At 38.0% G+C, this 14,935-nt stretch overlaps 1 protein-coding gene across 8 annotated transcripts in view; it reads left to right on the top strand.

Annotated features, from left to right (window-relative positions):
* Positions 1–14,935, top strand: part of LOC127635135 (nuclear receptor corepressor 1-like) — a 119,103-nt gene that overhangs the window by 84,934 nt on the left and 19,234 nt on the right. For 5 of the 8 annotated variants that reach the window (XM_052114945.1, XM_052114936.1, XM_052114960.1 and 2 more), the window contains 12 exons: positions 914–1,109; positions 1,604–1,793; positions 3,078–3,242; positions 7,021–7,181; positions 8,635–8,755; positions 8,958–9,053; positions 9,444–9,529; positions 9,618–9,786; positions 11,064–11,183; positions 11,282–11,362; positions 13,221–13,447; positions 14,194–14,524. In XM_052114945.1, the coding sequence (XP_051970905.1) occupies positions 914–1,109; positions 1,604–1,793; positions 3,078–3,242; positions 7,021–7,181; positions 8,635–8,755; positions 8,958–9,053; positions 9,444–9,529; positions 9,618–9,786; positions 11,064–11,183; positions 11,282–11,362; positions 13,221–13,447; positions 14,194–14,524 (1,943 nt within the window). The remainder of the gene's footprint in view (positions 1–913; positions 1,110–1,603; positions 1,794–3,077; positions 3,243–7,020; positions 7,182–8,634; positions 8,756–8,957; positions 9,054–9,443; positions 9,530–9,617; positions 9,787–11,063; positions 11,184–11,281; positions 11,363–13,220; positions 13,448–14,193; positions 14,525–14,935) is intronic. The other 3 variants (XM_052114981.1, XM_052114970.1, XM_052114954.1) reach the window with 1 other exon arrangement.

The raw sequence follows: 14,935 nt of genomic DNA, 5'->3' as shown, positions 1-14,935 counted from the left end.
TCCTGGCCAGTAAAATTTTGGTATTATTAAATATTTAAATATTCGTTCGACATGTTTAGCATTCTGTAATGTTATTCTGCTCTCTACAATTGTACAGAGATATTATTGAGTATTGACAATGACTACCACCCCTGGAGTCGCGAGTTCTAATCCAGGGTGTGCTGAGTGACTCCTGCCAGGTCTCTTAAGCAACCAAATTGGCCCAGTTGCTAGGGAGGGGTAGAGTCACATTGGGTAACCTCCTCATGGTTCGCGATTAGTGGTTCTTGTTCTTAATGGAGCACATGGTAAGTTGTGCATGGATCATGGAGGGTAGTATGAGCCTCCACATGCGGAGTCTCCGTGGTGTCATGCACAACGAGCCACGTGATAAAATGTGTGGATTGGCGTTTCAGAAGCGTAGACAACTGAGACTTGTCCTCCACCAACCTGATTGAGGTGAGTAACCACGCCACCACGAGGACCTACAAAGTAGTGGGAATTGGGCATTCCAAATTGAGAGAAACTGGGATAAAAAAAAATGTTTTCCAAAGTTGCTGTCTCCTGGTGTAGATAATGTCATTGAAAGTCTTTGGCTAAAAGGATTGGAAACCCTGGGTAAAAGATGTTTCTTCCATGTAAATCATGTTTCTGACATTTCTGTTGGACATACATTTCTACTTCTGAATTGTTGTGCTGGGTAGACCGCCCACAGTAAAATCTCATAGTTCCAAAGTCCTGCTCCACCTGACTGTAAATTAAACAACAAATATTTTTGATTGGCTGTGACTTACAGTGCACATTCAGTGTGGACAGACAAATTGCTTGTCACTAGAAACTTGTAGATTAGGGTACAGAGTGTGTAATACATAGCTCTTGGTTTAGTATAATTTGCTTAAACATATTTTTTATTTTTCCTGTCTTCCTCTGCCAGACTTTTCTCACTTGAGAAGCCGTCATTGCTGGGTGCTTCAGGCTCAGTGGTCGTGCCCTCAGTCAAACTACTCAGCATGCAGCAGATACAGCAGCGGGCCGCCACCATTCCCCCTATGGTCAGTCCCCACAGCCCCTACTCCCACTTATTCAGATTTGCCCCTTTGGACAGAGACAGGGCCCAGCCATCCCGCAACGTGAGTCCTGCCTCCATCTCCACTTCCGCAGATCACGCGCTGTGATTCGCTTCTGCGGCAATCAGCAAACGAATCAGCACACATATCAATTGATTTTATCTGTTAAATCATGCTGTTCAACATGAAGAGTGAAAGTATGTTTGGTTTGGTTACTCTATTGGGCTGATCAGTTATGCTGTTCGGAGGTTGTGGCATGTCTGTCTGTTGTGGCGATGTGGTGTGGCTGTGAAATGGATGTAATCTGTACTCAAAATGAGGCCATGTTTGGCTGTTGATTGGCCATATTTTGGCATTTATTAATGAGATTAAGCCAAGAAGTATTAAAAAGCTACAGCACTTAATTTGCTCTGTTAAAATATCAAATAAAGTATTTAAATATTTTACTTTAGCTAAACTAGAGTTAAAAGTAAGTATTTTAGCTTTATATCAGTCCAGCACATAGTCCCTCATTTGAATCTGAACCTCTCTGTAACTTACCTAATGGCTTGTTTTAGGTTTCATCTCCATTCAGTCACAGCGCCGTTCCCATTGGAGCTCCGTTGAGTGGCTTTGCTATGTTTCAGCACCAAATCAAAGCCGTGCATGAGTCCGCACATCAGGAGGACAAACAGAGACTGGAACAGAACGAGTCAGACCATAGAGCACGAGTCACCACCCACAGCCCTACTGTACTGGACCGAGAAGGTGAGTCAGATAGGCAGAAAGAGAGAGAAAATGCATGTGTTCATGTCTGTCTTTGTCAGTTTTGTTTTGGACTAACTCCTGAACAAAAAAGCAGTTCCTAAAGGATTGCTAGCATTGAAAATAAAAAGTGAGGTTGAAAATTACTCCTGAGGCAGCTACAAAGCAGATTGTGATGTACATGTGCCGGTAGTTTATTTTCCCATATATTCCCTCTCTTTACAAAGAAAAGTTTAGGAAATGAAAGTTACAGAGAAGTCATTTGTCTCTTTTCTCCTCTCTCTATTTTATAATGGGCTCAAAATCAGACTTTTGGAGGGTGTCGAGAGAGAGAGGGAGGGAGGGAGAGAAAGACAGTGGACTTTGCTCTTCTCAGCTAAGAAACACACTGCTTGTTTCTGATGAAGCCAGACAGAAGCAGCCAACCAAAAGGAACATTAGATCATTCTCTTGTAGTGATATCCATTAGAGAAACCAAGTTTTGCTGACCTCTTCCACACAAAAGGGCAAACTCTAGCTCTTAAAAACCTGAAATGAAATTTAACTTAAGTGCTTTTCTCTTGATGTTTGGCACATTTAGGGGTTGTTCACACACTAGGCGTTCTTGCATTCAAAAATGGCTAAATGAAGTGCTGTGGAATGGAATTGAATGCTGGGGACTTGAGACACAAAAGTTGAACTTAACAGGCTTCTTAACTTGTCACTGTGCTTATGGCATTAGATGATTAAAAAGACATTCATTCAAGTTACCAGTTAGTGTTACTGCATTCATAAATATATATATTTTTGTAAGGATGATGATGTGTATTTTAAAAACTGATGATTTATTTGTCTCCTCTTTACCTCATCAGTACTGTTTATAGTGTAAGGTTTTATGGTCTTCACCGGCTGCCGCAATAACGTTCTGTGCTGTTCCAGAGATTTGACAATCTTATCTATGGTGTGCACTGGTCTGCTCTGGTGGTTCACGCGAAAGCAGGCTTCATTTGTTACAGTTACGAGTATAAGTTTTAAGAGGCATGAATACCATTACATTTCCTTTGGCAGCAGCTCCGAGTCACCCGACATTCACAGAATTTTCAATGCAGGAAAAACCCTAAACGTCACCCGCCAAAATGGCTAGTAAGAGTGACAGAGTTATCCACTACGGACGGTTTTAACCCGCATTTGGCTGGTTTGCGGGTGTTAATTTCAAACCCTGGGTGCAACAATAGATGCGTCTGTGCGTGCTTGGCTGCCTTGTTGGTGTCTGCAAATTTCTGAGTCTCCCCTCTCTGTCCTGTCCAGGAAAACCATTTGCTTACGTGCCATATGATCTGAAGTTGATGGAACAGGACACTCTTTGTGGAGCAGGCAGACCAGGCTCTCCATACAGGCTCTCTCCTCGAGATCCTAGCAAAGCTTCACCCCAACATGATGCCAGTAACCCCAATCGCTACAGTGTACCTCCAGGTAAACAGTTTTTACACCTGCCCCCTACTCTCTGTATCCAGGCAAACTCTTTAGAAATTTTGTTTGTACTCTCAGTCTGCTCTTCTTTATAACAGGGATGTGATTCTTCATGATTAATCCAGACTTACGGCTTTTCCGATCTAAAAATGTGACCCGCGTGGATTGTAGTTGTTAATATTTCCTTGGGGGTTCATATGTTATCGACAATGTCCTGTCTGGTACTTTCATAATAAGCATTTTTCACCCAAACAAAGAAGTGTCGGTCTAAAATTCCCTCGGAACTGCTTAATTCGCTGTCAGGAATTCATTCAAGTAAATAAGGTTTATTTTAATTCGATATAAAATGGGTTTTTACTTCCATTTTATGCATTACTGACTTGATATTTACAGTGAAATTGAGATTTCTCTTCACAAAAGAATTACTCATTGCCAGCATATCGACCGATTGTATGTAAAATAATAAAAACGTTCAGATATAGTCCAGACATTAGAAAATGTTCCCCCAATTTTTTTTCCCCCATTTAGATCGGAAATGTTCTTGGGTTGCAGATGTAGTAAACATTTTTGTGAGACCACTCTCTGTAAAAACTGTTCATTTAAATGGACAGTCCAGAAATAATACTAGCCACACAATGAAAAGGGGTCGGCACTCTTAAGAACGTGTAATTACATGCTTATTCATTGTCATTTTCACAGTGTGTCAAAAACCAGCGTGACAGTAAGCACATGTTTAGGGGAAAATTCATCCAAAACTCAAAAACTGGAAATGTTGACCTCTTGGTATGATATCTGTTAATGCAGCATTATGGAATGAATTAACATTGAAATCGAGATGCATGCTGTGTCTGAAACCGCCCCATCCACTATATAGTGCACTAGTTGGGGTGTCTGAATTCAGAGTGAGCCACTCGTTCCCTACTTTTGTTCACTCATTCTTACCCACATTGCTCTCTAATTTCTAGTGTACATTCAATGTACACTCGATGACGGTTAATTGCCCATAATCCACTGTGGGGAAGACTTATGAGCTGGAAGAGAGAGAGAGAGAGAGAGAGAGAGAGAGATGCCAGTTTACTGCTTCATTCACTCTTCATTCACTGCAATGTTTTATTTCATGCAGAACGTATTAAATTGCTTTTTGACAGATCATTACATAATAAAATATTGTGAGCCGAAACATAAAGATACATTTTATAATGTACTCTTTATGTATATTTTATACAGAATTTTGCCATTAAGAAGAAGAATACTTTACTAAATAATTCTGTAGATGATTAAAATATTTGGTTATAACATGTAGGTTATGATAACGTTGGTGCTGTTTATGATCAGATGAGAAATGCTACTCAGCTTGTATTGGAGTTTAAATAAATGAAAGTAGAACAAATAAATACTATAATGTACATTTGATAAAACATGTTTACTGTTTATATTAACATGTATATTAAAAATGACAAACAGAATGAAGATTTATTGTATTAATATAGTATTTAATTAGAATAAGTATTTTATGTTTCTGCTCCGACGCTCGGTGTATATATACTTCAGTGTCCGAATTATCTCACTCATTTCGTTCACTCACTGTTGAGAGATAGTGCACTCACTGCCATTCACTATATAGGAAATAGTGAATGATTCCATAGCTTTGCATGCCATATCTGCGTTTTAAACGGCCTGCGTTGACCGTTCCACTTAGCGCTGCACAAGCTAATGGCGCCCCTAGTGACTGTGTGTGGGACGCAATGAGATGAGATGACGGCATCCAATGTTATAAATGATATTACAATCCAAATCGCGAAGCTTTTAAAAAATATCTCTTCCCAAATACTTGCTACAGATTTCCTAAATTCTGCACTCTGTTTGGGTGGTTTTGTGCAGATCAACAGTTCTATTTGTTAACATTAGTTAATGCATTCAGGATCATAAACTAACAGCTTTTTTTACAACCTTTATTAAATATCTGTTAGTTAATAAATATAAAATGTTTTCATTGTTAGCTCACATTAGTTCCTAGTGCATTAAATTATGTTAACATATACAACATTTGATTTTAAAAAGAAAATGTATATAGATGTTGAAATTACATGAACCAATATTAATAAATGATGTAGAAGTAATTTTCAATTTTCATCTGTGCATTTTCTTGCTGTTTTGTGCTTAGCCGATCACATGCCTGTTATTGAAGTTATTGAAGACTTAGTGGTGGCAGATTGCCCATGGTATTGTATTGATGACTAGGTTACTTGTAGGTTGTTAGTCCATTTGAGTCCCTATTAGGGATGTACATTTTCACGCATTTTCATATCTGTTGTCGTGAAAAATAACAATCAATTAATCTTTAATGTTAATACTGCGAAGTCTTCAAATAATATGTGCATGTTGCCTACTGTCTGAATGTCATTCAAATTAATACACTTAAGCAATGCAAATATTAGCATTTTCCTCTTAAAATATTCTTTAGTGTATTTTAATAAATTTTTGCTATTTTTAATATGAATTTGTAAAAAAAAAATTATTGCTCAAAGATTACTGTTAATAATAATGTGCATAGAAGATATAGATTTAAGTTCTTCAAAACATAACGTTGCGGATCGTGTGCGATTTCAGATCTTTTTTCTTTTCTTTTTTTATGAAGTCAAATCGTAACACGTTGCATAAACATACTACGCAACATACTGCTTCTCTTGATATGATGAGATGTCACCTGAATGTGCCTTTGTGCTTTCACAGCGATCACTGATGTAATTGTCGGTTGGGATGAAACCAGGAGATCACCGGATCAATAGTGCTATCATGTTGAACTTTAACACACTATCACTGTGTATGGAGAAAAAATAATATTAATCTATAGAGAAATGCTCCAACACTTTATTAATGACAATTAATCAATTATTGATTATTCATTGCATACCTAGACCCTCTGGTTTGGGCCTAAATATTTGTACTTTGTTTTACCTAAAAACTTCAGTTAGAAAGTGGTTCTCTATTGATGGGTCTCAGACAGAAGGGAAATTATGCAAAATGGTAAAAATAAATTTGGAGTAGCAAAATGAATAGGCTTATCAGCTTTTAAAAAGGTAACACTTCCTATATATTTTTGTAGATGATGAAGGCTGGCCATCCAGTCAAACTTCTTGCAAATTTACCTTTCACTTGATCGTAGCTAGCCAGATTAGATGGATATCAACATGGACATGTTGCAAGACATGCCCTCATCCTCAAACCATGCCTGTGATCACTGTGCTATGATCTGTTACTTCATTTGAGTCATTAATTTTATATGTCACTTTGCTTTAATGATTACCTAGACAGGTACAAGTTAGCATTTCAGTTATTAACACACTTATCTTGAGCACGTAACTTGTCAGTGTTTGTGTCATTGACTGATAAAGTCTCAGACAACCCTCCTTGTTTTAGAGAAACTCTACTACACGTCTGTTTGCAAGTTAAATGGCTTTTGTTAGTCAGTTCAGTGAGATTCTTTTCCTCACAAGGTTCAGCACATGTGACCAATTTCCTTAACAGCACTACCCTTACAACCTAGAAACTGCTCTCATAGAGACAAACACTTACAGGACACACTGGACATATCTGTTGTGCACAGAAGAAACAATGCACGTTAAGTAAACATAATTTTCTGGTAGGGCTGTGTTGCTCTGGCAGGTTTATTTGATTTATGTTCAAATGGGTGGGGATAATGAGCAGGTTTCATTTGTCACCTTTGCCATAAGAATTGTATCAGTTTTAAAGGGCTCCTCTTATCCTTCTATTCCAACAGTTCTTCAGCCGGCACCAAACCAGGCTGTTCAGAACCTTTCAGATGTCCGCATGACATTCTCACGGAACCGGCCACCCAACATTCCATCTCCTCCGCCCCTCATCCCAACCTCCAAACCCACTGACAAGCCCTCTTTCATTCAGGGGGGCTCCATTTCACAGGTGAGACAGAGACAGATGGAAAGAAACAGGCTGGTTAGTGAAGTAACTAGATTTTTACTTCTAGAGTTAAACATTTTGAATCTACATGGCTCCAGTGCCTGTTCAGTTGAAATGATGGTTCCTCTGGAAACAAAAACAAATAACTTTCAAGTAATTTCATGGCAAATACATCAATTGGCTGAAAAATATCAAGAAATTGTATTTTGTAGCTATTTGTTTTTAGTGTTGTTTTTCTGTTGCTTGTTATTTGCTGCTTTGTTCTTATTTTAAAACTGTTTCTTTGTCTTAAAGGAATAGTTCACATCTCAGATGACTTTCTTTCATCTGCTAAACTAAAAAGAAGATTTTTAGATGAATTTCTCAGCTCTTTTGGTCCATACAATGCAAGTGAATGGGTGCCAACATTTTGAAGCTTCAGAAAACACATAACTCATCATAAAAGTAATCCATACAACTCCAGTGGTTAAATCAATGTCTTCAGAATCAATGTGATATGTGTGGGTGAGAAACAGATCAATATTTAAGTCCTTTTTAACTATAAATTCTCCTCCCTGCTTTGTCAATCTCCACTTACATTCTTCTTGTATTTTTGGTGATGCACATTCTTTGTGCATACTGCCCCTACTGGGCTGGAAAATGAATTTCTAGCAATTAATTATTGATTGTTTCTCACCCACATCTATCATATCACTTCTGGGGACATGGATTAAAACACTGGGGTCTTATGGATAACTTTTTTGATGCCTTGATGTGCTTTTTGGAGGGTCAAAGTTTTTGACACCCATTCACTTGCATTGTATGGACCTACAGAGCTGAAATATTATTTCGTAAAATCATAATTTGTGTTCTGCAAAGGAAAGAAAGTCATACACATCTGGGATGTCATGAGGGTGTATATAATGAGAGAAGTTTTATTTTTGGGTGAACTATTCCTTCAATAATCCGAAGTGAATCAGCAAATCTGTATCGATATCCAACCTTGTCAAGTAGCACTCCGTTTTTTTTCCCTAGTAGCATATACAAGACTTGTAAACAGTCATGTAAAGCCTGGGAAAAGTCCTGGAAAATTTATAAAATCTTAAGTCATGCTAATTTTCATGGAAAGTAAATACAAATGTATAAGTTTTACTCTGCTCTAAAATGTTTCCTTGGGTAATTATTGTGTGCAATCCTATTTAAATTTTCAAAAGCCCTGTCCAGTAATCACGAACGAATGGAAAACCTTTAGAAAGTTATTTGGTGAAAGATGAGAGAACCCTAAAAGGAGACCGATTTCTGAACAGTTGTCATCTAGTAGTCTATTCAGCTCCTTTGGACTGTTGATTGTTATTGTTAACTCATCTGCTTCTGCTAAGTTTAAATGCTGCTTTCACGTAATTGGATCAGGGTAGGGGATCAGGTGTTATCCTGGTATTCCAGTCTGATTAATGACCTCCCCCTGTGTGGTCTGTAGGGAACGCCAGGCACATACCTGCCTTCTCAAACGCATGCAGTGTACGTACCAGAGGTAGTCAAGACCACGGGAGGGTCCATCTCACTCGGCTTGCCAAGACAACAGGACCCTGCCAAACCTGGTAAGAGAGACTATGCTAATATAAACACTGTTTTATAGCATAACCTTACAACAAGGTGGTCAAACTCTACCAGTTAATTGCTGGTTTAGATGGTGAAAACCTCATGCCTCAATCCATGGAATGTGCATTGTAAACACCCGATTGTTTGTTTGTTTGTTTGTTTGTGTGTGTGTGTGTGTGTGTGTGTGTGTGTGTGTGTCAGTGTCATATATTAATCAGGAAGAGTGTTCTCCACGAGGACAGAGCACTCCGTCAGAGGGACTTTTATCCAGAGCTCAGTATGAGGGAGTGGTCAGAGGTGAGAAACTTTTAAGTCCAAGATAGAATTCTTGAAATCAAAACTTCACCCTCAATTATTGGGGTATTATTATATATTGAGGTATTAGGGGAGAGCATCTTCAGCCACCTCACAAATTAATTTTGATTCAGGGAGTCACAATGTGATTCCCTAACGATTCTCAGTATATCTCAATTTGTAGTCTTTTTACTTGTTTAGGCTTATTCAATAGAACAGAATTAAGAATTAAATTTCAGATTGCAAAGCAATATTTATCCATATCCAGAATCGTATAAGAATCACAATAAATGAATGAATTGATCTTTTACCCCATACTCATTATATGTATGCAATGAGTATGACTGCAGGCTCCAACACAAACAAATCTGTTTTTCACTCTTCTGTTCCCAGGAGGCCCCGTACAGGTTCAGGACATGAGAGGGTCGCCTGGAAAATGCCCTGATGGCATGACTTTCAGAGGAGGCTCTATTACACAGGTACCTGCAGGTCCTTGTGTTGTATGAGTGTATTTTTCATTTATGGTTTGCGTAGTATTTCTCACTCTCTCTCTTTTTCTCACTCCAGGGCACCCCTGCCTTGACTCAGTCTAGTGTAGCAGCAGATTTGTTTAAAGGCACTATTGCTAAACTGGCCACAGAGGACCCAAGCGGCCCAGAAAAGAGCCGGGCCGAAGCTCACTCTAAAGCTCACGTCATCTACGAAGGCAAAATCGGACACATTCTCTCTTTTGATGGTTAGAGTCATTACTGCTTACTATCTGGTGTGTTCAGTGTTCAAATTTGTTTGGTTTGGGGGCCCCCAGTTTCTTAAGAGTTCAAGGACCCCCTCCCCCCCCCCCATAAGGCCAAAAACGTTTAACTTGGGGGGGGCTGTTTTCTTAAGATGCCGTTTTTTTCTAAAGAAACAGACAGTGACTGATTGACCTAATTTTCACCTCACAATAAAAGTCAAATATAATTCTTCTTTAATATATGATTGTTGGTACTCCTAGGTTACCAACATTAAATCATATTTTATCTTAAAAATAAACCATCACTAGAGGTTAATTAATAATTAATTGCACACTGTTGATATCCACATCATGTTAGCTCATGATCAAACATTTTTAAAGTTATCACATGGACACTATGTGGCGAAATATCTTATGCTGTGCACATGACGAGAGACCCTAGCGCAGTATCTTTAAATAAGCATGCCATGTTGATAATAAACATTAGCGACAACTGAGAAAACATTTCAATATCACATATGTTACTGTAAATAGATGAGCTACTTCTTATTAATAACTCTTACTATACACTATGCATATCAGCATGGTGACCACTATTTAAATTCTAATATTAAAGGAATAATCTGGGTTCAATACAAGTTAAGCTCAATGGACAGCATTTGTGGCATAATATTGATTACCACAAAAATAAATTGACTTGTACCTCCTTTTCTTTAAAAAAAGCAAAACATCTTGGTTCTAGTGAGGTACTTACAATGGAAGTGAATGGGGGACATTTTTTTTTTACTTAAAAAAATAGTAATTTTTTTTATTTTCTCCTCAAATTTGGCATGCCCAATTCCCAATGCGCTCTAGGTCCTCATGGTGGTGTAGTGACTCTCCTCAATCCGGGTGGCAGAGGACGAATCTCAGTTGCCTTTGCTTCTGAGACTCAATCCACGCATTTTATCATGTGGCTTGTTGAGCGCGTTAATGCGGAGACTTGGCGCATGAGGAGGTTCACGCGATTCTCCGCGGCATCCACCCACAACTCGCCACATGCCCCAATGAGAGCAAGAACCACATTATAGCGATCATTTGGGAATTGGGCATGCCAAATTGGGGAGAAAATGGGAGAAAGTCTTCACTGAAAATCTCATGACTTTCTTCCATGTAAAAGAGTATGATGACAAATTTCATTTATGGGCTAAAGTTAAAGAGAAATGTTAGTAGATGGCACTGGAAGTTTATTGATTGTGTAGTGCGTGACCTCATATCCTCTTGCTTTATTTTTTCCATAGCCATTAAAAACCCGAGAGAGGGCACAAGAAGCCCACGAATGGGGCATGATCTCAAACGAACATATGACATCATGGAGGGGTCTCGTGGACACCCAGCACGCGAGACTGCACCTTTTGAGGGTTAGTAGGTTTTTCCTTTTCTGTAAGAGATCCTTTTCGAAAAACTGTATATATTTGGAAGTAGAGAAGGTTGAGGGCTTTTTTTTAATCTTTTGCAGGTTTGATGAGCAGAGCATTGCCTAGAGAAAGTACACATGAGTCTAAGGATCGAGCCATACTCACAGGATCCATCATGCAAGGTAAAATATAGACCCACCACAGACTTTCTCTCTCAGTAACACTGCAGGTCTGCACAATGAACACAGTAGTCATTATATACTGCTTTACTCGTCTTCACCTTACTTGCGTATTACACCAACTATTTTTTTTAGACAAGCAAAAACCAACAGTCTATATATGATCCTTGCAATGTTTTTATATATATATATATATATATATATATATATATATATATATATATATATATATATATATATATATATTTATAAAATGTTCTTCTATTATAATGGAGAAAAAACATACCTGACTGATTTAAATGAGATTTATTGTAATTATTGTTTATATTTTTTATTAATCACAATTCTTAAGGGGCAGCCACACTTCATGCTCCATTCACTCCCATTCAAACACATCTGAATGAAACGGAGCGGAAACATAAGCTCATGCAAATACATTTCGTACTACGCAGCTTGAGCTCAATTCAAATAATACATATACTGGTGGCTGGAAGTTTAGAATAATGTACAGCTTTTGCGATTTCAGAAGGAAATTGGTACTTTAATTCATCAAAGTGGCATTCAACTGATCACAAAGTATTGTCAGGACATTACTGATGTAAAAAACAGCACAATCACTATTTGAAAAAATAAATATTTTTATCAAATCTGACAGGCCCCATTTCCAGCAGCCATCACTCCAACACTGTATCCTGATCATGCTAAATTGCTAATTTGGTACTAGAAAATCCCTTGTTATTATATCAAACACGGTTGAAAGCTATTTTGTTCATTATATAAAGCTTAAAATTGTCTGTGTTTATTTTTGAGTTGCCACAGTGTGCAATAGACTGGCATGTCTTCAGGTCAATATTAGGTCAAAAATTTCAAAAAAAAGAAACCGCTTTTTGTAGAAACTCATCAGTCAATCATTGTTTTGAGGAATGAAGGCAGTACAATGCTTGAAATTGCCAAAAAACTGAAGATTTCATACAAAGGTTTACACTACAAAACAAAGGACAACTGGTTCTAACAATGACAGAAAGAGATGTGGAAGACCAGATGTAAAACTAAACAAGAGGATAAGTACATCAGAGTCTCTAGTTTGAGAAATTGACACCTCACATGTCCTCAGCTGACAGCTTCATTGAATTCTACCCGCTCAACACCAGTTTCATGTACAACTGCAAAGAGAAGACTCAGGGGTGCAGGCTTTTGAAACAGAAAAACAAAAGGTTAGAGTGGGCAAAGAAACATGGCCATTTGACAACAGATAAGTTGAAAAGGGTGCTATGGATCTTAACACCATTGAGCTTTTGTGGGATCAGCTAGACTGTACTTTAGCTGGACAGAATGACAGCTAGAATGTCAAGGATCTGCAAAGCTGTTATTGGTGCATGTAGAGGATTTTTTGATGAGAACTCTTAAGTAGTTTTCCCTTTTTTTTTTTTTTTTTTTTTTTTAAATTGTAATAGTAATTTTTCACGTTATTAATGTCCTGACTATACATTGTAATCACTTGAATGCCACTTTGGTGAATAAAAGTACCAATTTCTTTCCATAAGTGCAAAATCTCTACATTACTCCAAACCTTTGGCCACCAGTGTGTATCAAAGCAATGAGCTTTATTGTTGCAGAAAAGTGAGTAGAAAATATATTTAAAAAAATGTAGTATAATATTATTTGTTATTTGTGATCTATTATGTACTCCCACAACACATCATATCCTGGTTAGTTGCGTTGTCCGAAAAAAAAAAAATTGTGTTCAAAGCCTATAGTGTAACTGCCTCTTTATTGAAAGTTTTAACTTGAATTTCTCTGCATTTCAGTATTATAGTCTGTTGAATTTCTAAAATTCTCAGTCTTCTCTCCCTCGGTTCAGGAACGCCAAGAGCTTCTGCTGATGTCTTTGATGATGCCTCCAAATATGGTAAACAGATCAAGAGGGAGAGTCCACCCATTCGCTCTTTTGAGGGAGGCATCACCAAGGGTAAACCATACGAGGGTGTGAACACCATAAAGGAGATGGGCCGTTCAATTCATGAGATCCCCCGTAAAGAGACCCAAGATAGTCGCAAAACCCCTGTTCTGGAAGGATCAATTTCTCAGGTGCAGTATTTGAAAGGGCCCTGAAATAGACATGCACTGAATGCATCTGAAGTCGTCTTAAATTTGGGAGCCATTATTGTTTCCCAGACTGAAATGTACAGTGCCGTCTAAATGTATGTGACCACATTGAAAATCTGGGAATAAAAATCGCAATTAAACCTCAAAAAATAATTTATGTTTTAGGATTTTTAAAAAACTTTTACAAAGAAGTGTTATGACAAGAAAAATAAAAATTCTAGTGCAGATTTCTAGTCAGTGTTTTTACCATGTTAACTAATTTGTACTAAAGGACAGATTGTTTAGCTTCCATCATTGAGGTGCACAAAATGCTGTTAGGAACATTCATAAATAATACTGGGGTAACAGGTTTTGCACAAACTTGTGGAGTCTATGCCAGTTCGAGTGCATGTTTTCATTAAAACAAATGGGGAAAACACCAAAGAAATCTGTAATTCATTCAAATTTTTCAATTACATTTTTCACTCAAATTGTTATACTGATTATATTATTGTAATAATAATATTTTATTATTGTATATTAGAATAATTGGCAGTAGAAGAATTTTCACTTGTGTACCCCACTGCATTTATGAAGAACTTTCAAATCAGTCAAAATGAAGATTGTTTTTAAGAGTTAGCCCATTTAGTCCAACCTTTGCTTGAGATATTAGCTCAAACACCTGAGAACACTTTTTATCCCCCTCTAATTTTTCTTCTCTCACTTAGCATTGTTTTTTTCCTCCACAGGGTATCCCTCTTAAGTATGACAGCAGTACTCTTAACCAGTCTGCCATCAAGCACAACGTTAAATCTCTGATCATAAGCCCAGTGAAAATACCCCACTCCACTATTGAGGTGGCTGAGCGTGAGAGGGCAAAGTATGAGGATGTGAAGGCATCAGAGCGTGTCCGCCACACTTCTGTAGTAAACTCCACTTCTGTCCTGCGCTCCACACATACAGAAGCAGGAAAATCCCAGCTCAGTCCAGGCATGTATGAGGACAGCAATGCACGCAGAACCCCCACGTACACTAGCACCTCTTTATCCAGAGGATCACCGCTAATGCGAGGACAAGAAGGTATGAATGCCTTATATTCGGTTTTATTTCTCTCCTGTTCTTTCACTGTATTTTGTGTCATATTCTACATTGCCTCCAGACAGTTTTATTACTCTTATAAAATTAAAGCTCTTTATAGTGTGTCTAATATTGTAATTTATTTAAGATATTAAGACTTTTTTATGGCCTTACGTTTAAATTCAATTTAAGGCTTTTTAAGGACCCCCGGAAACCCTGTTTTGCTAAATCTAAGCCATGTAAACTCCCTCAGCCATTCCTATCAGAAACGGTGTTTATGCCTTTTTCGCCACGGCTTCTTCTGACTCTAACCGTGTGTTCGGACCAGTGGCGGTCTGGTTCCCTCTCCTTAGTCTGTTAGAGGGTGAGCCGTGGCAACTTCCCACAGATATCCTCTCCCAGATGGACAGAAGC

Source organism: Xyrauchen texanus, chromosome 4 (genome assembly GCF_025860055.1).
Source record: "Xyrauchen texanus isolate HMW12.3.18 chromosome 4, RBS_HiC_50CHRs, whole genome shotgun sequence".
Lineage (NCBI taxonomy): Eukaryota > Metazoa > Chordata > Actinopteri > Cypriniformes > Catostomidae > Xyrauchen > Xyrauchen texanus.
This window is presented reverse-complemented; position numbering and strand designations above follow the sequence as displayed.